The following is a 26,294-nucleotide window of genomic DNA, read 5'->3' as shown; positions in this document are numbered from 1 at the left end:
TCCTGAACACACACTAAGATCAGCTCGGTATTTTTCCCATCTTTTTACTGAGTTCTCAACAGCAGATTTAACTCTGTACGCTCGGTTGTTTCTTTTGCGGATATTCTATAAATGAGTTACCGAGCTCAGATAATAAACTGTCAAAAGTTACTGATACACGGTAAATATCGTTACTGGTGAACGGTAAATACGATTACCGAGTGTACCGAGATAAATCTGCTGTTGAAAACTCAGTAAAAAGATGAAAAAAATACTGCACTCAGTGAAAAAATTACTGAGCTGGAACATCTAAATCCTAGTGTGCAGGTCTACTTTTTCCACTCGGGAAGTACCAGATCAACCTGGTCACCCGGCCGGTCGCCGGAAACCGCGCTGACACGTCGCCCACCCGAAACGCAAACTTTGACAGCCGGTCTGTCATCGCTTCAAGCTTGCGTGCATCTCTTTCGCCCACCCGTCGGCCCGCCAGTAAGTCGTTGCCTTTCGGTCGCACCTCGCCGAGCGATGTATTTCCGCAACCTAACGCCATAGTTGCGATCTTCTTTTGTCCGTGACCATTTTGATCTCCACATGTGAGTTGGGGTTTTCTGCCGCTAGTGAAGTGAAAAAGTGCTGTAAATTGTGCTGCTGGACGGTAATTGTTGGTGCTGCCGGAAGCGATTGGTTTGAACGGTTGCCGGAATGCTGGAAGCTACCCTCGGAGGCGGTGTTATTTGGTGAAAAATCCGAAAATTTTCGACCTACCTGCACCTACCAGCCAGTGAGTGGTGTGAAGGAAGGTGCTCGTCGATTTTTTGGATTGGGTATCGGCACTGGGTGAATGTGTGAAGATTTTTTTTTTATTGCTGGATTGACCAAAGGGGACGCACCGGGGGCAAGCAGTGGACGAACGAATGAGTGGTCAGCAGGAAAAAGTGCCATCGGCCTCCGATGATGCTCACTGGAAGATTTACCTACATTGCTGGTGCTGTGCTGTGCAAAAATTTTTGACCCCACTGGAGGTGATTTACTGTCCGGTTGGCAATCGGTTTTTGAACTTTTATGGTGTTTTCTCGGTGAAGATTGGACAGTTTTGTTATCTGGAAGAATCGGTCTGTTTCGATCATTGCCTACCAGTTGGATTGTGCATATTTACATTGATATTTACAACGCGAATTCATGTGTAACTTGGGAAAGCTCGCAGTTCTCGGAGAAAAGACAACGAATGAGCAGGCGAAAGAAGAAAAAGAAACCGCTTCCGAAGCGGCGCGACGACGAGAACACGTTTCCAGTGCTAATTGTGCGAGGAAGAAGTTCCATCCCACTAGGTGGACGAATTCCGTCGACGTGGCTTCTGTTTCGTTCCCGCAGAATAAGCTTCAAATGTTATCAGCTGAATCAAGATTCCTGCGTTATCGAGAGACCTCTGCGGGGATGCGCTTTCTGCTCCACCGTTCGGTGTCCGAGCGAAGAACCGCATGGGCTGTTGGCTACGGTTCCCCGCGCGGAGGAATTTCTAGTGTTTACACCTGCCTGTATGGGGAAGAGCAGTGGTTCTAGCACGCACGCAAGGGACGTGATGACGAGGGGAGCAAATGGATATCTGGCAAGCTGCAGCAGCAGGGTGTTGAGTTCACCACCCCTTGCATGTATTCGTCATCGTTCTTGCTGATGATTATTAGGGTGGTCAAGTTTTATCCAATTCCGAATGCTGACCTACTTTGAATGTTTTCACATGCCGATGCTATGGCATTTTCGTGAGGGAAAGGACACTGTCCTTTTATAGAACAAGCAACAACAATCTTTAACCTTCCTACATATCAGCCAGGAAAAAGCGATATGATATAAATTAAAACTTCATGTATAAAGAGTAGTAGTCAATCTTGGCGTGTCTTGACTTACTTCATTGAGTTCTCCAAATTTTATCTCACGAAACCTAATGCAAGCCTATCCATATACGTGAGAACAAAAGATGTTTACAAAGTTCTTACAGATAGATTAACACGGGAAATCTGAACACAAACCACTACCACACAGGAATTTGGATTGGTCAATAGGTACCTTCGTGTCTACCACACGATATACACATGCAAAATGATCTTCGGCAGAGGAAGCTCTCTGTTAATAATTGTGGAAGTGCTCATAGAACACGCTGGGAAACAGGTTTTGTTCCAATTAGGACGTTACACCAAGAAGAGGAGTGGACGTAACTACACGTACAAGCTGTTTCCATTTAAAAAAAAAATCAATTACAATTCCAGACCAACAATTGAAAAGGCCACATCAACATTGCGTAAACAAACACGTTTCTGTCGACTTGAGGCATTCTGAGATCCACCCACGCATTTCACTACCACTATCAGAAAGCTTGTTGTTTGCGCTTTCTGTTAGTGGTGGTGAGATGTGTGGGTGGAGTTCAAAAGGCCTCAAGTCGATAGAAACATGTTTGTTTACAAAATGTTGTTGCGGCCTTTTCAATTGTTGGTCTTGAATTGGTTTGTATCAATCACAGGAAGATTTTTGCGTTTAATCAAGATGACTGAAGTTATCAGGCCAAACATGTCTAAAGGTCCTATCTGCAGAAGAGAGGCTCTCCTTGCTTTCTCTCTCTTTCGTTAATATCTCAGCTTTTTATTTGAATTATGATTGTCTCCTTGCATGGAACGATGGTCAAAACAATCGTCTTTTGATTTGTACTGCAAAAGTAGTTGAAAAGTGTGCCATTACATTGCAATAATTGAAAGAGAAAGTGAACAAAGAGAGCCTCTCAAATGCAGATAGGACCTATTGAAATGTTTGGCCTGTTATCACGAATTTCGCCTCGTAATCGCTCAGTTTGATGTATTCCTGGACCACCCTACCATAAAAAACTAGAAGCAAAATGCACACACAACATGTAGGTACATCACACAAAGTAAGCGATAGGAGGAAAATGTGTGTGCAAAAGGAATCAAAAAATTGGCAGACGACTGCCACCTATCCTGCCCATGATCGCATATCAGTCCCATCTTTGCTGGGTTTCCTATTCATATGGGACAATTATGCGATCATGGGCAGTATCCCTCTTGTTACACTTCTCCCGTTATTCGCGCGTGCATGCTGCTGCTGCTGCTGTTGAAATAACCAATGTTGCCAGCACACTTGGTTGGAACCGAAGCCGGATGAGTTGTGCAGAGTAGGCGAAACCACGTACCTACCCTCCAACCGCGCGCATTCGAACAAGACATCATCGACCCACCGTCACCATCGACGATGACGACGGCGGCGGCGACGTGGGTTTATTTTCCGTTCCGATTGGAAGTGTTGTGCTATTTTTAGAACCTCCAGAATTGCACTTTTTTTCCACACTACCCTGGAATCATGCTTCCAAGTTGCAGTCGAATTGATTCATTCGGTAGCGTTCCACCACGTTGATGGTTTGTCGTCACCTCTCACACGAGACGCACGCATTTTTGGATTTTTGCGCGTATGACAAGCACACAGTGGTTGGTTGCCTTGCGTTATCGGTTGCTAGGCATCGAGGTGTGCGCGACTTAGCGCCTCACCAGCACGTGTTTCTGTTTGCCGCACACGATGTAGGCAATGATTTACCCGATCAATCTCAACAGGTGTTCCAATGAATGGCAACTAACAAAGATATTCGGTTGTGATGCCTCAATCAACAATTTACTATCAACACGTTGTTTTGAAAGCAGAACGTTATTTTGACTTATTTCAATCAAGGAGCACGATAGCCTTGATTAACCAGCTCTGGGCTAGATATGTTCGCGAATTTTAGAAAAAGTCTTGAAATTGATTATATAGGGTAGCGAGCAACTTGGGCAGTGGCCGATATTCTGGGCACTCTTCGCCATAACTTGGTCATTTCCAAATCAATTGACTTTAAATTTTGTACACGGCTAGATACTACGCGTATCTCACCGCGTTCCAAAAATTGTGTCAATTGGTTTAAAATTGGCTAAGTTGCAGCAGAAAAGTGCCCAAAATAGGAGCCCTGCCGAGATGGTTCCACTTCCCTAGAGCATTTTTATTTGACACTTTACAACATTGCCTCCAAGTCCTTATAAATACTTCTTCTAACAATGTTTTGAAACATGCGCGTAGCATCCCAAGTTTTCTTAAGAAATCCTCAAGGGTGGACGACCCAAATTTCTTCCGGAAATTTCTAACGGTTTTGCTACTTTTCCTCGGATGACCCATTTTCCCAAATCATCTGGTATGATCTAAATCTCGTGTCTCGAGTATACCAAAGTGACGAATCCTTGTCTTTTTGACAGGTCTCCTGCACGATTGGAACTATGGGGATGACAGAAAATCGACTGTTCCGATTTTGACGTTTCTCCTCTTTGTTTTATCCAGGCTCGTTAGTATGTTCCTTCTTTATTTTCAAGGCGGTTCTCTTACATTACAGAGCTGGTCAAAATTAATAGGCCACGATACGATGAGATCGATAATGCTGACAGTTAGCTGAACTCAAATGCAATAATGAATGCTAGAAAAGTTTGCTTCAATGATCCATTTCGTGCGAATTCAAAGTTCGCTCACTGATTTATATATCAATCATAAAACTAATTCGCCCCCTTAATGCTAAAACTAGGCAACTGGTTTTACGAAATTTCGAGAGTTTTGTTTATATCTGAGCATACACCATAATAAAGAAAAGTTTATCCATTCGATCTACGAAAACATATAATGATTCATCTTTTAAGACTAACAAAGTGTTTGTTTTATAGCAGGTTTAGTTTTACCAGTCGTTTTTATCCGCACTTCCAAAAACGAGTTCTAGCATTAAGGGGGCGAATTGTGCAATTCAGGCCAAACATGTCTAAAGGTCCTATCTGCAGAAGAGAGGCTCTCTTTGGTTTCCCTCTCTTTCGTTAATATCTTAACTGTTTATTTGTATTGTGATTGTCTCCTTGGATTGAACGATGGTCAAAACAATCGTCTTTTGATTTGTACTGCAAAAATAGTTGAAAAGTGTACCATTACATTGCAATAATTGAAAGAGAAAGTGAACAAAGAGAGCCTCTCAAATGCAGATAGGACCTATTGAAATGTTTGGCCTGAATTGTTCAAATTTCACTTCTGCTATAATAGTGAAATTTTGACAATTCCACAATTCTTTATTACACCAATGAAAGTAACCTCAAAATGACTGACAACTCTCAGGTCATTTTTTTTATTATTATTATTATTGTTTATTTCGTAGATTTATCCAATACATTTTTGTACATAAAGTTCTTCATCGTGATACGGAATTCCTTACATCGATTATATAAACAAGACTACATTTAGTATTTATAACGAACCAACTACAAATGAACATGGAAGGAAAATACAAACAAAAACCTTCGAAATAACTACAGAAAAACGGGATAGAAAAGGAAACTTAAAAAAACTAATATCACAGTACAACAAAAACTACAAAAACTATGCGGCCAACTCTTGTAAAAGAGGATTTATAGAGGTCGAGCAGCTTAGCAGGAATTTGGGAACTAGTCTCTGGAACCAGTCGTCGATTCGTTCAACACCAGCAAGCCTGTGCACCTCGTCGGTCGGGTGGAAACTCAGGTCATTTTGACAGATTTAACATGAGCATGAATAGGACGGCAACAAGATCGATAAAGTAGGATCATATACAGATCCGTCTTTTTCGTGCATGTGTGTGGTCTGTCAAAATTACTTGAGAAGTGTCAAACATCTTCATGGCTCTAGCTTTGTAGGTGTAATAAAGAATAGGACACAATCGGTGAGATACTAGATTTGTAGTAATGAGCTATATTTTTGTATGATGAGAAAACAAAATTTCCGTATCTGCAATAAAATACTGCAAAAAGCGTGTTTATTATGATTTCTTGCATAATTTGATGCTGTTTGAGCAAAACTTTGATTAATGACAAACGTCTTAAAATCCCGCTTCAACAGTGCATCAGAACTTCAAACGCACAAATCTCAAGAAGCAAGCTTCAAACAACAGTGCATTTCATTATTCTCGTCTTGCTCACTTGTAATAAGCTTAAAATAAGAAGATCATGTGCGTTGGTTTTGTTTACGAGGAGATTTGTGCTCTCAAAATCGTGAGTAGGTGCCAAAGTCGGCCATTTTGGGATCCTAACAAGTCTGTCTTTAAATGTGTTATTGTTTTCTCCATTTCCTGTCTCTTCAACATCACAGTTTTCCAAATGTTTGCTCAAACATCTTAAAATTAGTCAAGAAATCAAAACACCCACGCTTTTTATACCATTTATTTCATTTCAGATATGAAGAATTGACCTTTTCACCATACAAAACTTCAGCTCAATATTACAAATCTAGTACTTCACCGAATGTGCCCCATTAGTAGGAAGCAATCAGTGAAGTACTAGATTGAAAGTAGTGAGCTGGATTTTTGTATGGTGAGATGATCAATTCTCCGTTTCTGTAAAGAAATGCTGCAAACAGCGTGGGTTATATGATTTCTTGCCTAATTTGATGCTGTGTGAGCAAAACTTTGGGTAACTGTGTTGTTGAAGTTGCAAGAAATAAATAATACAACAACACAGTTACCCCAACTTTTGCTCAAACAGCATCAAATTAGACAAGAAATCATATAACCCACGCTGTTTGCAGCATTTCTTTGCAGAAACGGAGAATTGATCATCTCACCATACAAAAATCCAGCTCACTACTTTCAATCTAGTACTTCACTGATTGCTTCCTGTTCCATGATTATGATCTCTAAATATTATCAGTGAGCGAAATTTGGACCCGCGCGAAATTAGGGAACCCCACGGTATTTCCAATGTGAAATAAAACTTAACGAAGGAGATCGAATGCAAATCTTAAATTTGGTAGCAAATTGTCTGGCCAACATTTTAGGCACTTTATCGACCTTCTCAAGAAAGTTTGATATTCTGTCTCAGACGTTAATACATAATAACATCACCAGGATCCTCCAATAACCTGTTTTGCAAGGGTTTAGCATGGAAAGCATGGTCTTGAATGTATTTTTTTTTTCAAATTTCCACGAAAGTTATCTTGGGATTTGGAGTTGTTCAGTTAATAATAAACGTCCTGCCTCCATATGATTGCAAGTTTGAATTAATAGGCAGTCTATCCAGAATAGGAAGTCCTTGGCATTGTAATGGTACAGACAAACAGACGTAACACTCTTATGATTCCCATCGTACATCAGTTTAACGGTCTATTTAAAAAATTGATAGTTGGCCAACTGGCCATCCGTGGCGCTCGCATCGTTTTTGCTCGAGTTTGACGTTTGCCCACTACCGCCATCTAGTTGATGGTCGGCCAAACTCAGTCCTTTTAGCATTGGGCGAACATGTTACCGTGACTATGATGTGAATCGAAAAATGTTCGAAGTATTACGTCTGTTTGTCTGTGGTAATGGATTAGACTTGTGTGAAAATTGTTCGAAGTATTACGTCTGTTTGTCTGTGGTAATGACTTGTGTGAAAATTGTGTGACTTGGTGATAAGTGTATCGAGCCCTGAAGATGGTTCAATAGCCAGACCGAAACGTCGATGATGGTAAATAATTAATCAACGCAATTTGTTAGACTGCAGACCGAAATTCTTTAGAAAAATCAACAGTCATCCAGTCGAAACCTATAATCGAAACGAACAAGTTTTGGTTGCTGTGAAGCATTGAAAAATTATTTACGTTGATTCACGCCTTTATAAGGCGTGCGTATCCAACATGATCATGCTGTGGCTTTGATACCCGGTTAATCCAGAAACTTGCCGTAAAAAAGGAAATTCTCTTGACGTCCTTGTCCTTGGGCATAGGTAGGGTTTGGGTGCTAGTAGTGGACTCCCTAAGCCATCGAAATTTACTTCTGCGACTTTTTAGCTATGTTACGTCAGTGGATTGTTCCAAAGTGGAATTTTATAATAAGTTTCATGTCCCCTCTCTATCCCTCCCCCTGGATATTCGATCTTGACGCGATGGGAGGGCTTAACCCATTAGCACTTTAGCGCCAGTTCATTCACCACCGCTTGGACTTTGAGCTAGATATATCTAGTTTACGAGTTGAGCGCAAGTGAAGGAATCGCCGTAAGTGTTAATGGGAACCAAAGGAGTATCCGTCGTGCATTTATCACAAGTCAAAAACAAATTATAATTCAGCTTGCATAGACCTAATCTTTGCATTTTTTGAATTTTCTCAAATTTAACAATAATTGTTAAATTTAACGTAACGCAAGAGTGGGTAGAGGAGGTCTCTGCGTTACACTCATCATTCGTTACTTGAATTCGTTAGTACACAGGACAGGGGACGCTAGGATAAGTTGACTTACAGCCTTACAGATTAGATTCATTACAATTAGAACATTATGGACTGATTAGGTAAAGATAAAACTGTTGATTATAGGAGTTTGTATTTGTATTTCTTATTTTTATGGGTTTTGTGAATTTATAAAAGTTGACAAATAATCATTATCATTTTTATTTTTGACAAAAATCAGTTGACTGAACTTGTTTGTTTTTATATCTTAGACGGTATTATTTCACTGATCAAAAAAGCAGGAATTTAGTTAGGATTTAGGACGGTTGACATTGTAAAGGGTTACGATGGATATAATATTACTTTGGACTGAGATGATCACAGATATGCAGAAGACGACTAGCGAAATTAGAAACACAATTTGATACATTATTGACTATCTATATATATAAAAATGAATTTCTGTCTGTCTGTCTGTCTGTCTGTCTGTCTGTCTGTCTGTCTGTCTGACCGCTATGGGTTCGAAAACTACTGGACCGATCGGTGTGAAATTTTGTACGTGGCTACTGTCGGGGCCGGGGAAGGTTCTTAGCTTGGTGTGAGACCTCTCCGGCCTCTGGAACGGGAGGTTCCCATACAGGTGACCTGGCGGGGGACGTCCCTATAGAGATGCATGTCAAAAAACACAGTAGGCAGGCAGTACGACGTTTGCCGGGACAGCTAGTATATTGATAAATAGGGTTTGACAAATTTCTTTACAATATCGAATGGAAGAAGAGTTATTTGGAGATGATGCTGGTGCCTATTGACACTATTGGTAATCAGCTTGAAATAATTTTCAGAATGTATTATAAAATAACTGAGGATATTATCTGATTATTGTTTGGGGAAGCTGTCAGAAAAACTAGTTGCCCATATCGGCTAAAAACGCTAGTTCTGGTAGCTGTCTTCGAATAATTTTCAGAAATATCAAATCTTTAAAAATTAGCTACGACACATTTTTTTTTTCTTTTTGCTCTTTGTATATTTCTTAAGAATAGTACTCTGAAGGCGTTAGCATAGACATAGACACCCTTTTTTATCTCTGAATGTTGTCCAGTGACCTCGGAGTATCATGTCCCCTCTCTATGTTAAGACCATCAAACATACAACAATTATAAATTATTTCTGTGAAATACGCATTTGAAAATAAGCATCGATGTTGCCTATAATGGACACCACCAGGGTCCATTATAGGATTATTTACAAATATCTTGGCGCCTATAGTGGACCCCCCATTTGACTTCCACGTTAGCTGTCACGCCGCCGACGGTGCCTATAGTGGACCCTCCCTGTGTGTGCGTATAGTGGACCCTTTTGAGTGTTTACATTCATTAAATAGTTAAAATAACCGATTGATGCGGCCACTGGGTCATTTGTTTGCCAGGAACTGCTGTGTAGCAATGTTATTGATGTTCCCTCGGTGGAAGTTGCCTGGAAACAGTTGATTTGAGCATTTATATTCGAGTTTTTCTGTGGGGGGTCCACTATAGGCGCAGGGTCCACTACTAGCACACAACCCCTATCTTCGTGTCTGCCACATTACACACACATGCAAAATTATCATTGACAAAGGAAGCTCTCAGTTGTAAACTGTGAAAGCGCTCATAAAACACTGAGCTGAGAAACAGGCTTTGCTCCAGTTACACCAAGAATAACAAGATGCTCCGTGCTCCGATGCTCCGAAAGAAACTTATGGGAGATTTTTAGGAGAAACTGTCAAATGGTTTACAGAAGTTACACCTGGAGGATTTCCAGAACGGATTTCCAAAAGCAAATAAAGAACTCTTGGAGGAAACGCTCTAAAATTTTTTGGAGAAATTCCAAAGATGAAAAAAAGAGAAGAGAAAAAGAATGAATAAAAAGCTCTTGATAGTATTCAAGTTCGAACATCCATAACGCATTGTTCTCTCTCTGGTGCAAATGTGAGTTTGCCAATTGTTTGTCATACGTGTACTGACCATTGACAAATAATAACCAAACGGCAAACGTCTGCTAACGTCTGATACGTCAAATAGCCAAATATTTGCGCATATGAGCCATTTTACGAGACGTTTCGGATCAGCTGATCGCTCATTTCATGAATGAAAATTTGACAGGAGGTTGCGCCCAAGCCCGTGAGTGTTAATATCAATATCAACACTGTTGTCGTTTCGTAAAATAGACTATTGGCAAAGCGTGTACTGAAGGCTTTAAAGAAAAGCATTTGGTTTTTTATCATTGTTCTATTTCATACCTGAACATGCCTGTACCACAACTGGGTCGATCCCCGGGAGTTACACATTTGATTTAACTGTGTCGTTTGATATTTAGCCCAGATAACTATGGAAGTGCTCAACAAGAATAAAAGCCTGGCATAATCTCCATTGGAATGTACATAATGGCGGAAGGAAGAGGTAGTCAGTCTAAGCTGCTAAGTAGATATTTTATCTCTGAGCAGCACTCAAAATCATATTCAATCGATTTGCAGATTTTTTTTTTTCATTCTAAACTTTTCCCATAGTTTGCTGTAAATGCTTAGAAATAAATCTTTAAGATATTGATTAACGAAAATAACGGCGCAGTATCATAACGTCCGAGGCCATAAAGTCCCAGGACTTTATGCGCATTTTTTCGGGGCATAACGTCTAAACTTGCAGATACGCCACGAAGTCCAAGGAAAGAAGGCACATAGGATATTATGACGCATCCAAACTTTTGGACGCTATTTCGAAAAAAAAACGCGACTTAATGTCCGGGACTGTGGCCTCGGACGTTGTGATCAGTCTTGTAAACATTCGACACTTTTTACTACCTTCATTTCGCTGCCGCAGTCGGGTGTCAGCTTGCTTTGTTACATTCGTGCGCTACCCTTACCTCTTACACACAACACGAGCAGTAGAACGAAGATCAATAAACATAAGAAGGGGTCAAATTAATGTCATCTGACACGATGACATTTGTCTAATTCTAGCTTTACGCATAGATTTTCAGCCAATTCCGATTATGAATGTTAATATTAGTTTATTCTTGCATGTTGCATTGAATACGACACACAGATGGGCAAGATAGCTCTTATTATGGAAGAAGACAGGAATAACAAAAGCCGAACCGTCTCCCGAAGCCGCTATAGTCGTGAAGTGCATTCGTTTGACATTTTTGTTTCGGACAGTAATTTGAAGCAGTCGAAGCAGTATCGCACGTGCAATGAAACTGTGAGTAAAATTAGGGGACGACGGAAATTATCACTCATTTCTTAAAAAATGGCATTCTTTCATAGCTCCGTCACCTTGAATATCGATATTTTTTGAAAAAAAAAACTTATTTTGCTTTCAATAGAAAGCAATCGGTGAAGTACTAGACTGAAATTAGTGATCTGGATTTTTTTATGATGGGATGATAAATTCTCCATTTCTGCTATGAAAAGGTGATTCCTTGCCTAATTTGATGCTGTTTCTTTAATAACTTGTTGAAGAGGGAAGAAACGGAGAATACTTCACCGAGTTTGGAATGGATTGCTGAAAATTCATCAATTAAAGTATATCTCTAGATTGAGTTTAAATAAGGGCGAAAGTAACATTAGTGAGTTCTCTTCATCGACTCTCTCTTCTTCAAATCTTCGTGACAAGATGCAAGTTTCATTAAACTTTTTTACGCCTAAACGAAAGATTGCGATGCAATCTAGCGTCTAAGTGTAAAAAAGTTCGATTGAATTTGCATCTTGTCACTTTAATTTGCAGAAGAGAGAATCGATGAAGAGAACTCTCTCATGTTACTTTCGCCCTTATTTAAACTCAATCTAGTCTCATTTATTGATTGGTGAACGTTCTTAGTGAGCAGGGATATGCTTGAGTTTTAGTATTTACTCAGCTTTATTAATATGACCTAATAGTAAAAAGAGGATTTCATTCGCATTCGATATGTGCTAACCCAGAAATGTGACGTGCCCTCGCGAGTATCATTCCAATTCCAACAGATTCAATGCCACATCACGAGCACAACTCACACATGTCGACAGCGAGCACTGATTCCTGATTACTTAACACATTAAAACACCACCACACCACGAAGGCATATCAGCAGGAAGATAGCCGGTATAGCTTAGTAGCTGCTGCTGCTACGCTACACTGACTGGTGAGAACCACTCGGTTATCTAGTTCTTCAGCGTTAATGAAAACAAAAGAGCCGGTTGCCGGCTACCTTCTTTACTGCTGGTAGTGATAACACACAACCAAACGGTGCGGTGTCATACGACTCGCCTCGCCGGTATTGATATCGATGGACTTTGAAGATGGAAATTCGACAATGATTTTTCATAAGGGCCTAACTGACTTATTTAATAACGTTTTCGGACATTGCACATATTGTAAAACACGTTTCATTACCCCCATGACATCTCTTTTTAAGTGAAAAAGAGTTCGGTTTGCCCGTTGAAATTTCAATCTGGGGCATACATTATCGATTTGCCGTTCTGTTCGATTGCGATATCAAGAACACTGGGCATTGAAGCGCGACGACGACGACAAAGTAACCAGTCGTGTGTAAGCAACAAATTCAAACGCTAAAAATAGTCGCACAAATTCTCGAAGAGAAGCGAGAACAGAAAAAAAGCGATCCCAACCTGACAAAAGATGGTGCTAAACACCCAAGCGCAAGCAGTAATGGAAAGATTTCGGCTGCATAGTAGGCGCCTCCGCCGCCGCCACAACCCACCCATATCACATAGCGTGGTTGATTTGGTCGATTCGATGTACTATTTCGAGTTGTCGCACCAGTTTTTTAGATTGCCATCGGATGTGCGTCTCAGTAGGCGCAAATCAGTCAGCCGATGATGGCCGATATGATGTCATCTTTGATTTGAAAACGCCAGTGGACGAAGCATGGACAAGTTGAAAAAAAAAAAAAATTAGCACGTGACCACAGTTACCGTCTCGAGGGGACATTGACCCAGTGGAGAACGGAACTGAAGGTCGTACAGCAGTGGTGACACTGATGCAAATGTATATTCACATGTCGGCAGACCATTCAGGGTTGAGAATGGTGATTTACCGATTTTATTGTTGCGACAATCAATTATAGCCAGGCTATAATTATTATCTGGCGGCGTACTGATTGCGCATTTGGTGGAAGAAATGTATGCACTCAAATGACACATCAAATATAAAAAAAAAAACTGTTTCAATAGTGAAACTATTGATAAACAATCACTTTACTTGGCCCTGAATGAAATACTGTTGATTCTAAGAAAATGAAACGAGCTCACCAACAAATATTCATTATTGTTTATCACTGCTCAAACTTCTATTTTTTTTTCACAGAAGATCAAAGTTTTTATGATCATTTTCAACTTTATTATAATATGTTATTAAACGTAAGAATGTATTGTAGATATTCGTATTCTTCCATCAATGCCATGCCCAATGTGGTCTTTCCGTTGCAAACCACTGGCACTGATCTGATGGAGCTGCAAAATAAACGCATAAGCATCAGTGTCAAGGTCATTGCCTCCGTCGAGAATTCAGTTCGGCATCATCCCAATCTATTACCAAAGAGACCATCCCCCTTAATGATGACATCTATACCCAAATAAAACTATTAATATCCACAGTAACAATCAATAAATATATTCTCGTAACGCCCATTCCATTGCAGCGAATTGTCTGTATGTCGTCTTCAATGAGGAGTTTTGCAGTTCGATCGTCTTGCTGCATCATTGAACTCTTTCTGAATGAGTGGTTCTGTCTGAATTCTAAACTGCAAATTTACAAAAACGTTTCCGCTTCTTGGGCGAATCGATTCCGTTCGATGGCGCCTTGTTCCCTCTCATTTTAACTTAAACCGAGCGGAATACGTATGGCCTGCATTCAGTTCGTTGTCGACATCCACCGCAATCAGGTTCATAATGTCGTATATTGAAGTTTCGTTGTCCAATCTTAGTGCTTCCAGCTTCCGGCAGAGTACGTTCCAGTTTCCAGCCGTGTGCACCAACAGTTATTCAACAGTTTTGCATTATCTAACCACACTCGGGAAATATCTCTCGTTTTGATATCTATGGTCGTTTTACCAAAACTCGATCGAATTTTGGTAAAACTCCAATAAAGTCGTATCAAAGTCGGCGAGATATTCCTAGTGTGGGATAGGTGAGAACACGCCTACTACAGCTAATACTAATGAAATCTTTCTCTCTTTATCTCCCTTTCCATCGAGCAGCGTAGGCAAGATCTTCGGGATCGTCACACACCGCCGATAAGATCCGCATTTATAGCAGCAGGTCCTGTTGGTATAAATCGTTGTACCGTCGTCGTCATCCAGTAGAGAGAAGAACGCACTTCTTCTTCGTTAATTTTCGTTTGGTTGATCCAAGAAAAGAAGAAAACAAACAACAACAGCAGCCATGGCCGAAATGGAGGATACCCACTTCGAGGCCGGAGATTCCGGTGCGTCCGCCACCTTCCCGATGCAGTGTTCGGCGCTCCGCAAAAATGGTCACGTTATGCTCAAGGCTCGTCCATGCAAAATCGTCGAAATGTCCACCTCCAAGACCGGTAAACACGGACACGCCAAGGTACATCTGGTTGGCATCGACATTTTCACCGGCAAGAAGTGAGTATTGGCCTTTGAAAACTAATATTCGGTTGTGCCAGCGCATATGAAAAACAAAATGAGAAGTCAAAAATTTCAAATCTTGCAGCAGTTTCTGAGAGTATGCATGAACTGGGTAGTTTCCAGAAAAAATAGCTTAGTAGAAACGGGAGAACTCTTGCACGATTAAACAAATGGTTTATAGTTTGCATGAACACAAATTTCCAAATGCGTTTAAAAAAGTTACTTTTTCGAAGATCTACCTACAATAGTTTTCAAGCCGTCGAAGTGGAAGTTGTCTTATGAGATCCATCGAAGCGGTTATCTAACAATTTATAGTAATATGGGTAAATCAATTGTATTCGGAACTCTACAATAGCACATTTCACGTCCGTTTAAATAGCGAAACAGTATTTCACCCAAAGTTTTTCCACATATCAAATCGAATGGGGCACGTTCGGTGAAGTACTAGAATTGTAGAATTTAGCTGAATTCTTGTATAGTGAGATGATACATTTTACGTTTCTGCAATGAAATGGCGCTAAATTGCCTAATTTGATGCTGTTTGAGCAAAACTTTGGGCAACTGTGTTGTTGTGTTGGCAACTGTTCCGCGTGCGCTGAGAAGTGTGCTAATTTATGAGTTACTGCTAAGATTTTATCAAGAGCTTCTTCAGGGATTCCCCTTCGACTGAGGCGCCCCATCTACAATCGTCGATATCGCCATGTCGATATCGCTGCCTATCAGGATAGCGGATCGACGATTCACGCCGACAAGGACAAGTTCCAAATCAACTTGGATGTGTAGCAGTTTAGCTCAACGGAAATTTCGTTGAAAGCCTCCGACAACAGCATCATCATCGAAGGGGAATGCTGGGGAAAAGGGAAACACGGCGAGAAGCAGGACGATCATGGTAACATCTACCGGGACACGATTCCAACCAGATCAAATCGCCTATTTCGTTGGGAGGAACGGCATCTTGACGATACCGGCTCCGAAGCGGGCGATTACGGATGCAAAAGGCCACAAGTCGATTCCGATCGTTCAGACAGTTTAACTGCTGTGAAGAGAATCGGTGTCGATCACGAGAACAAGTAGAGCATGGTCCACAAATTTTAGTAGTGTTGTGGTCGAGGTTTCATTGCTTCAAAAATTTGCACAGTCAGGACCCTTTGTTCGCACAGTACTTGTTAATTTTAGCGGAATAAATGATATCTGTGGATATCTGTTTAGTTGAATTCCTTTCGGAATTTCTTCAAAAAATTATTTCATGGTTTCTCCTACAATTTATCCCAGGATTCCTCCAGGAGTTCCGTCTAATGTATCTGAGGGAGCTCCCTTTCAAAATTCTTCCAGAGGTTTATTTAGGATACCTTATAAAAATTTTCTCTGGGATTCTTCCAGGAGTTTCTTCTTAGATCTCCAAAACGGTTCCAACTATGACTCTTCCAGGAATTCTTTCCAGGAGTCCTCCAGACACTCCTTCTATAATTCTCCAGGAGTTTCGGGATCCCTTCAGGAGTCCCTTGCGAGACTCCCTAAAGAATTCTGAGATTTACCAAGGAATTCTCCGTAAGATTCCTCCAGGTATTGTTTCTGAGATTCTTCGAGGAATTCTTTCAGAGATTACTTCAGGAATTCCTTCAGAGATTCCCCCAGAAGTTCCTTCTGAGATTTATCTAAAAGTTACCACAGGACGTATTTTCTGATATTCTTCCAGTTCCTTTTGAATTGTCTTCGGTCTTTTTTCCCTGGGATTCTCACAAGGATTTCTTGGAGAAATGTTATCCCTGAAAGAGTTATTGGAGGAAACCCAGAAGGATTTTCTGAAATAATTCCTTGAGAAATTGTATGAGGAATTCGTCAAACAACTACTGTAGGAATTCTATAAGTAGGGTATTGTACCATTTGGGCAGGCGTATCTATTTTGGGCACTTGTCGCTATAACTAAGTCTATTTCAAACCGATTGATTTGAATTTTTGTCCGGAGTTAGATACTGTACGTGCCTAACTCTGGACAAAATTTCAAATCAATCGGTTTGAAATTGACTTAGTTATAGTGGCTAGTGCCTAAAATAGGTACACCTGCCCAAATGGTACAAGACCCTATCTTGTGAAAAAAAAAACCATACGGATTTCCTGGAGTAATTCCGTATAAATTCCAATAACAAAATCTTGAAGGATTTCTTAATAATCTCCGAGAGGACTACCATTTGTGAACATCTGCAAGAATTTCCTGGGGGAATTGCATAAGGATCTTCAGAAAGTCTAGATGGAGTTCCTGATTCTCCAGGAAGGTATTGCTGGAAGAACCCCAGACGATGATATCAGAGGATTCTGAGGTAGACCTCCTGGAGGAATCCTTGAAGCAATCTTGAACAAAAAAAAACTTCAGAAGAAAATGCGAAAGGGATATCTGGAGGAATTCCGGATGAATTTAGTAGAGGGTTCCCAGGAGAATTTTATGCTGAAGTCTGAGAAGGAAATCATGAAGGAACTGTTGGAGGAATCCTAGAAGACGTTCATGGAAGAATTCTGGAAGATATTATTGGAGGAATCATTGAACAAATTTCTGAAAAAATCGCTGAAAAAAATTACTGAATGCAGAATGTCCTGGACGCAGGAAGGATTCTTGGTAAAATCAATCTAGTAAGAACTTCTGAAATCCCAGAAGGAACTTCTTGGAAAATCCCAGAAGAAAAAAAACTTCTGGGGAAACCACTGAAGCAACTCTTGGATGAATCCCGGGAGGATTTCCTGGATCAGTCTTAGAAAGAATTCCAGGAGAAATCCCGGATGGAATCTCGTAAAGGAATCTCGGGAAGAGTTCCTGAAGGAATCACGGAATGAACTACTAGAGAAATCCCAGATGGAACCTCTTTAGCTATAAGAATCCCAGATGTAACCTCAGGTATTTCATGAGAAACTTCTGGAACACCCCAGAGGGAGCTTATCAAGCAATCCCGAATGAATTTCTTGAAATATCTCTGAAGGTACTCCCTGAGGAATTCCAGAATGTATCTCTGGAGGAATCCTGGAATAAATTTCCAGAGAAATCACGAAAGGAATTTCTGTAGCAATCCCTGGAAATGTTCCTAGGGGAATCCCAGAAGAAATTCCTGAAGGAATCTTGGAACGAATTCCTAGAGGAATTTCAGATGGGATTCCCGGCAAGAACTCCCAGACTATTCCCAGTTGAATCCTTTTTAGGGATGTTAGTAAAACCTCCTGGAAGAACCCCAGAGGAAATTCTGAAAAATCCTGACCAAACCCCTAGAAGAATCTCTGAAGGAGTTCCCTTAAAAATCCCAGCAGAAAATCCGGGATGAATCATGGAAAAAATACTGGAGAAATCGCAAAAGGAATTCCTGAAGGCATGCAAGAAAAAAAAACCTGGCGAAATGATTCCGCAATGCCTTCCTGGAGGAATGCCAGAAGGATCTCCTGAAGGAATCTCACCAGCAAGTCATAAATTAGCAAACTTCTCAACGCGCGTGAACCACACATTTCAATTTCAATTCACGCTACCTGAGAAAACCATCGAACAATTCTCCAAGTTTGAATCGTAAACAACAAGGGCACAAAACGTCGAAAGACTTAGGAAAGTTACCTTACCAACTGCGGCATGCAGTGCCCTTTCTGGAATTCCTTGAGAAGACAGATTTCACTTCAGGAGTTCCTAGATTTCTTCAAAATTCTCCCAGAGATTCTTGAAAGGTTCCATCTGATATTCCTCCAAGAGAACCCCTTCAAGGATTCCTTCAGAGATACCTTCTGGGACTTCAAGGGATTTCTTTCGAGATTTCTCAAGGAGTTCCGAACTTCTTCACGGATTCTCTCGGGAATCTATTCTTGGATTTGTTTGTGAACTCTTTCTTTTGAAAGTTCTAGAAACCTTCCAGGAGTTCAGGAGTTCCTCCAGGTGTATTTTGAAGAATTTCTCCAAGTTTTGTTTATGGAATTCCTCATGAAACTTCTACTTCTAGTTTTCCTCCTACAGTTCCTTCCGGGATTCCATATTTCCAGGAATGCCTTCTGGAAGTCGAAAAAAAAAACTTCTCGAGACATTCCTAAAAAAGTTATTTGGAAATGAAAATCTGGGATGGAATTCCTGGAGGATTCCCAAAACTCTTCTTGAGAAATTCCTCGAAATGCCAGAAGGAATCCTGGAAGGAGTTCCTAGAACAATCTCAAATGGAACCTTTTAAGAATCTCAGAAGAAACTGCTGGAAGGATCACAGAGGGAACTTCTAAAGGAACCTCAATAGCTCCCTGAGGAAGAAACTTCTTGAATAATCCCAGAAAAAAAATGCTGGGCTCTAGAAACCCTTTACCAAATACCGCCAATCTGTGATAGGATAGTACCGTGTAAGCACCAAACTTTGCGCAGTGCCAAACATTGCGCATTTTAGTGAGCACTATTTGCTTGAAAGGCAATATTTCCTAAACTCATATTTTTTACATATGCCCACAATCACTTTCTAGTCTTCTAGAAAAAAAAGTTCACATTATGAACCAGCAGAATGTTTGGCGATTTTTTGAAAAGTGCGCAAAGTTAGGCCCTAGGTGCGCAAAGTATGGTACGTTTACGGTACTCCATAGTTCCAATCTATCTAAGCAGCAGCGGCTTGCAGTGCCCTATTGTAGGGTTCCAATCGCGCTCGTCTTAGATATATAGGGTAGAAGCTTCAGTTTTGGCTAGCCCGGAGTTTTGGCCATAGTGCGGTTTTCAGCCTGTTACGGTCTAAATCAGCATAAATTTATTTTTTACTAGTAGATTCTAAAATAATATGATGATTACAGCTGTTAAAACCATACATTTTGATTAAAAACTGGAAGAAAAAAATATTTTTTCTTAAAAAATCAGCTCCCATATATCTATTTTGGCCAGGGTGATTCTAATTTGGCCACTCCCATAAGAAATACACGTGATTGGCCAAAATAGAAACCAAAGCTGAGAATATGGCCAAAACTGCGGCAATGCTTCTATTTTGACCAGTGCCACTTTTAATACAAAAATCAAGTATTAGCACGATTTATGCATTTTTCTAATAAAGTACAGATCGAAACCTTTCTTCTGACACTTTGGTAGTTTTCATTGGATTATTGGATATTTTTATAAAAATGATTTCCCTTAGACTGGCCAAAACCGGTGCCCGCACCCTATATACAGGTCGGACTCGATTATCCGGGTGACCCCAAAATTATTTCACCCCGGATAATCGAATCACCCGAATAATCGAGCCATGCTTCTTTTCTTTTATTTTTGATGTTCTTCAATCAAAAACTGTACCTTAAACATAAAAGCTAACATACATGACGTTGTAGTGCCGAAACTTAACGTCTGGTATTATTACAAGCATGGTTTTTGAACATGAAATTTTAGCTGAAAAATGTGAAAAAATAAAAACAATTTTCAAATAGGCTAAATCTTATTTACAGATGTTGTATTTGATGTTTATCACATACTGTAATCTAAAAACTTGTAAACAAAGCAAAAACAAAGTTTTCCCCGGATAATCGAGCCATTTTTCCCGGATAATCGAGCCCCGGATAATCGGGCCCCCGGTTAATTGAACCCCCGGATAATCGAGTCCGACCTGTATATATATTAGAGTGGGTCATCGTTTATATGGAAAAATTAAAAATTCAATGGTATCCCATCAGATCAAAACTTTTTTCATCTAATTTCAGGACCCAAATGAGTGTGCAAAATTTGGGCACGATCGGTTATGTCTACGTTTTGCGCATCGCGTTTGAAGTTTGTATGTGGTTTTACATGGGAAAACACACTTTTTTGCATTTCTATCATAACAAGCTCGAATTTTTCTAAAACCGTGTAACCGATAAAGTGAAAACATAGCCTAGAGTATCCTGAACAACTTTGTCGAAGACCGCAAAGTGATCTGATGCTTATGAAAAAAGTTATAGCGTTAGCATTGCTTGGAGAAACAGCATGATTTTGTTGCTATTGTTATTCCTTTACATCAGCGATTCCCAAAGTGGGCGAAATCGCCCCCTGGTGGGCGAAAATCAGATCCAAGGGGGCGAAAATTACTAAAATGAAAATTGGGGGGCGAAAATATTGAAAAGGGGGCGATTTTTCAATAATAGAAATCCATCTATAATAAGAACAAATAAGTTCAAATCTTTGAAAAAATTCTGGGTCATAACATGCTCATGACTTAAGTTATACAGAATTCCAAAGTAGGAGTGTAGTTATTTTTTTCTGTAAATATTAGGACATTTGCTACAATTTTTTTTCTCTTACGACTGTAAAATTTGTAGCACACTTCTTGGCGAATATTCAAGAAAAGGTTTTACCAATATCATGTAAAAAAGATGATGTCGTCCCGTGAAAAATGTTTTGAATGCATAGGTGGATTTCCGCAGAGGGTTACAGTCAAGAATATGGAGAAGTTTCAGGAAATTTTTATAAACATATTGTTGGTGATATTTGTGAGGAAGCGTCCGATAAAAATCCTGGTATTCATGTTTTCTAAAGAAAATCATGAAGACTTTTTACTTAGTATCGAAAAGTCAGATACTAAGTAAAAATTCTTCTTTTAAAACTTTTTTTTTAAATGTTGATTAACTATTTCCTGAAATTTGATGAGAAAAAGCCTCAAATATTTCAAGTTTACCGCAAGAATCTTCATTTTTTTAGTACCACTACAAGTAGCATTGTTATTCTTGTGATAAGGTCAATCTCTGCATAATGATATTAAAATTTACCATCTTTTAGTTTCGTTCTTACCTAAATGAAACCATAGGATGCGGGGCCATTTAGGAAGGGAGTCATATTTTAGTCACTTTTCCGCAGTCGTTAACTGAGTTATAACGGGCATGTTCCCAGAATAGGACCACATATCCAAATGAGTGTCATCCCTATATTAGTTCATCAAGCTGTTTCAATTAACAATCATCGGAAGAAGCTTTCAGAGCTGATTTCTTTTTTTTTTAATAATTATTGGCTCTTGGAAGTAGTTAAATTCCATTAAAAAGAGGAAACTGGTAAATGAACTAATTAACCGATTTTTTTTTTCATACGGGTCATTGTTTTGCTTTAACTCAGTCAATTTCGAACCAATTGACAGTTTTTTGTACACGGATATTACTAACCGTGCCTATATCTCGATAAAATTACGTGAGAATCGGTTCAAAATTGAGTTAACAACCCTTGATTTGTTCGGGAGTAATTGTATTTAAAATCAAACAAACAAAAGAGACACACATGTTTATGTAAATACGTTACGTCTTCTTAAAAAAAATCTTGCCCAGGGTGCGAAAAAATATTTCATCAGCTCCAAGGGGGCGATACCTCCAAAAGTTTGGGAAACACTGCTTTACATGTTAAAACATAAACAAATGCTTGCGGTTCGTTGGTTATAACTATTTTCACAAACATCGGATCGCTTCGCGGTCTTCAACAAAGTTTTTCAGAACATCCTAGGCTATCATTTTACAGTATCGGTTAAAAAGTTTCAGACAAACTTTTTCAACTTATGGCTAAAATGCAAAAAAGTATGTTTTCCCATACAAATTTCAATTGCAATGCGCAAAGTGTAGACGTAACCGATCGTGCTCAAATTTTGCACAGATACTCAAGACCCGAAACGGAATCAAAAAATCTTTGATCTGAGAAAACGGTTCCGATGACCCACACTAATATATATACAGTCGACTCTCCACATGTCGATGTTCATCTCGATATCTCTCCCTATCTCGATGGTTTGGTCGGTCCCTTCAACCAGCATACATTTGTACCTTTCTACATGTCGATATCTCCTTGTCTCGATATCTCTCTATCTCGATGCGATCTCGTTCGTTTTTGTTCGAGATTTTCTCTCCATATGTCGATATGCCCGTTTTTACAGGTTGCTAGATCTAGTTTCTTAGGTGCAAAACATTCTATGAAGGTGAAGTGACATCTGTTTGTTGACGGTTTTTCCTAGTTACGGACGATTTTTCAATCTAGTGTGCATTACAAATTTGTTCTTGAGTTCGATCTCTCCCTATCTTGATAGTCCCTTCACTATCGAGATGTAGAGAGTCAACTGTATTTCTAAGGACCTCGTAAAGTGTGAAAAGACCCATAAAATGGGTTTGGTATCCTAGTGGCTACAAATATACCTAAAAAGCTCTAAATTTCGAAAACCAAGAAAATCCAATGATTACATACACATACAGGGGGTGGTCAAAATGTTTGGGATAGGCAATTTTTTTTCTCACAAAAAAGTTCAACATGCTATAACTTTTTAAAGAGTGCATCAAAAAATCTCAAATTTTGACTGCTTGTCAACCTATTATATGTGCATCATTGGTACAAATTTGGGCTCAACTGATCAATCTTTTGCAAAGTTGGAACCGTTCGGGTAAAAAACTATTTTTAGGCAACTAATTTTGAGCTGTCATATCTCGAAAACCAGTGAACCGAATTGAATAAAATTTTAACATACACTAACAATATATAAAAAAGTTGCCTATCCCAAACATTTTTTTAACAAGACACGGACACGTTCAATGCTTCCAGTGAGCTTTTCGCTCTTTGAAAGAAGCACAACACTAGACAACGGACTAGCATGCAACGCCCAGTGGCACAGCCGAAAACTTTTCCTGAGAGCTTGGTGACCCTAGCCGCACAACCATGGAGCCGCACATTTTGGCCACCCCCTGTATATTACCATAAATTCTATCATGCAAACTTCAAATCGTTTGTGCAATTCGTGCCTGTAGGGTGCGGGCACCGGTTTTGGCCAGTCTAAGGGAAATCATTTTTATAAAAATAACCAATAATCCTATGAAAACAACCAATGCGTCAAAAGAAAGGTTTCAATCTATATTTTGAAGGAAAAATGCAGAAATCATGCCAATACTTGATTTTTGTATTAAAATTGGCACTGGCCAAAATAGAAGCTCTGCCGCAGTTTTGGCCATATTCTTAAGTTTGGTTTCTATTTTGGCCAATCACGTGTATTTCTTATGGGAGTGGCCAAATTAGAAGCACCCTGGCCAAAATAGATATATGGGAGCAGATTTTTTAAGGAAATATATTTTTTTCTTCCAGTTTTTAATCAAAACGTGTGGTTTTCAAAGCTGTAATCATCATATTGTATTAGGATCTACTAGTAAAAAATAAATTTACGCCGATTTAGATCGCAACAGGCTCAATACCGCACTATGGCCAAAACTCCGGACTGGCCAAAACTGAAGCTTCTACCCTAGTAGTTTTAATTCACTCAGAACTGTCAAGTAACTTCATTCTTTCAAAAACTGTGGCGAGGTTTAGATCTCGGAAATTTACGCATTTTGAGTACGTTCTAAACGAGTGCACATTCCATTACAAACGGTCTGCGGACGTTCCATGCCCGGACCGAAGCGGAATCGTGCACAAAGCAACTATAGAAGTATTTTTGGAAATGTGTGATCTGATTCACTAGGAACCGGTGGTCACATGTTTGTACATATCTTCTACAGTTATTATCGAAAACGAATGGAAAAAAATCTGATGTTCTCTCCTCGAGCACTTCAAAAATATTCAACGCTAATCATCGAAAAAATCATTCGGATTCATCACATTTCACTACCCATCTATGAACAATCAGTTACATCTTGGCATTTTAATAAACATAAACTTATATTTCAATTGCATCAACTACATACTGTTGTTGGTTTGACTATAGTGTACTGTTCATATGGAAAGCGTGGATCATTTATATCAAGGTAGCAAGTAGCAATGTTATGTTTATCTGTGTTGATCGAAATTCGGTATTTCAATGACATCCCGGCAATCGAATTCGTTGTAGATTTATAGAATTTTGGGAATATAGTCAATCCAACAACAAAATATAGTTGATTCAAATATAGGATTGCATTAAATTCAATGCAAATATATGACATATAACCTGGAAGATAGATGCCACGTCTGATATTCTGCTCGAAACCATTTTCATGAAATGTAATAGAATCAACTGAATCATGATTGCTTGAATTAATGAAGTGCCGAGGATTCATCTGTGGAAAGTTATAGCTTGCAATTCACAGTTCGAAAGAAGGCGAATCACATCAAATGGTCAAAGTGCACTTTCTATTCTAAACGGTCTGAGGACGCTCAATTCCCGGATCAATCCATGAATTGTGCACATAGCAACTATAGAAGTATTTTTGGAAATGTGTGATCTGATGTAAGAATGTGGTCACATGTTTGTACATATCTTCTACAGCAACCTTTTTTCGAACTGTGAGTTCCGAGCGTATGCTAGGCTAAAGTTTACATTCACAAAATGATATCTAATTTCTACGATTGTCTCTTCCTTCCCCTCCACACACAGATACGAAGATATTTGCCCATCCACTCACAACATGGACGTCCCACACGTTAAGCGCGAAGACTACCAGCTCACTGACATCGATGATGGCTTTTTAGTTCTCCTGAATGACAACGGCGATTTACGTGAAGATCTTAAGATTCCAGACGGTGACTTGGGAACTCAATTGCGTTCTGAATTCGATTCCGGCAAGGAGTTAGTTGTAAGTATTACACTATTTTTAATCTTCCTAAAATATTTCCTGAAAGATGTGAAGCAATTCAGAGACCAACATATGGAATGGGAGAATGATTTAGGGTCAAGTAGGATATGTCCTAAGAGCATCCGCAGCTTAAACAGTTGATCCATCATCGATCGTCAAAATAAAAACAGAACTAGCCGAATAACAGTTTCTTAAGCTAAAATTAGCTTAAGAGTGGTTTGTTCCATTCTTGTACAGCAAAAATGTTTGTTGGACAGTCCTCACGAAAACCGGCCTGGCTTGCCCGCAAAGCACTCTTAGATCTTAGTCTATTCATTGAACAGAACACTCCACAGTATCTTGTACGTCGACACTTTTAACAGATAATAATCTATTACAAAAAGGCCGCAATATCTACATTCCCTTCTTCTTCCATCACCAGTCGACCGTCTCTATAACGCGAACAAACACGCGCCGAACGCATTGATACGTGATACGGTGGAAACTCCTACCACGCTTTTTATTTGCTAATCTCCTGAGCAGAGTTATGTCACTCACTGCTATCACGGAAAAAACAGATTACCTAAAAAATACGTTAAAAGAACGCAAAAATAAGTTAACTGCTTGAACTTTTTACCCACCAGTGGGTTGTTTTCGCGCTCTCCCGCTCGCAATGTTGTCAAAAACAAAGCGAGAAGCAGCTACCTAGCCGATAATGTCCGTGCGAGAAGCCAAATTTGGGTTTTTTGCCGTTTACCCAAAAGTGGGTTTATTTCAACCCACTAGGGTACTTCGAAAGTCAACGCTAGGTAGAAAGAACTTTGCGATGGGTTGCAATTTTCTGCCGGGATCAAACGGAAACTACCCACTCAGAGCTTTAACGCGGTATAGCCAAATTTGGGTTCTCGTACGGAAGAGCTGATATGAGTGAAAAGAACCTATATTTGGGTTGATTTCTGTTTCCGTATAGGGTAGAAGCTTCAGT

At 39.7% G+C, this 26,294-nt stretch overlaps 1 protein-coding gene across 1 annotated transcript in view; it reads left to right on the top strand.

Moving 5' to 3' along the window:
* The first annotated feature begins 422 nt into the window (after positions 1 to 422).
* LOC109399093 (eukaryotic translation initiation factor 5A) overlaps positions 423 to 26,294 on the top strand; it is a 31,150-nt gene continuing 5,278 nt past the window's right edge. Inside the window, exons 1-3 of the mRNA XM_019671522.3 lie at positions 423 to 572; positions 14,429 to 14,821; positions 25,132 to 25,330. Of these exons, the coding sequence (XP_019527067.1) occupies positions 14,613 to 14,821; positions 25,132 to 25,330 (408 nt within the window). The 5' untranslated portion in view covers positions 423 to 572; positions 14,429 to 14,612. The remainder of the gene's footprint in view (positions 573 to 14,428; positions 14,822 to 25,131; positions 25,331 to 26,294) is intronic.

The sequence above is a fragment of the Aedes albopictus genome, chromosome 3 (assembly GCF_035046485.1).
Source record: "Aedes albopictus strain Foshan chromosome 3, AalbF5, whole genome shotgun sequence".
In the NCBI taxonomy this organism is placed as follows: Eukaryota; Metazoa; Arthropoda; class Insecta; order Diptera; family Culicidae; genus Aedes; species Aedes albopictus.
The sequence above is the reverse complement of the archived record's forward strand: the minus strand, read 5'-3'. Positions and strand labels throughout refer to the sequence as shown.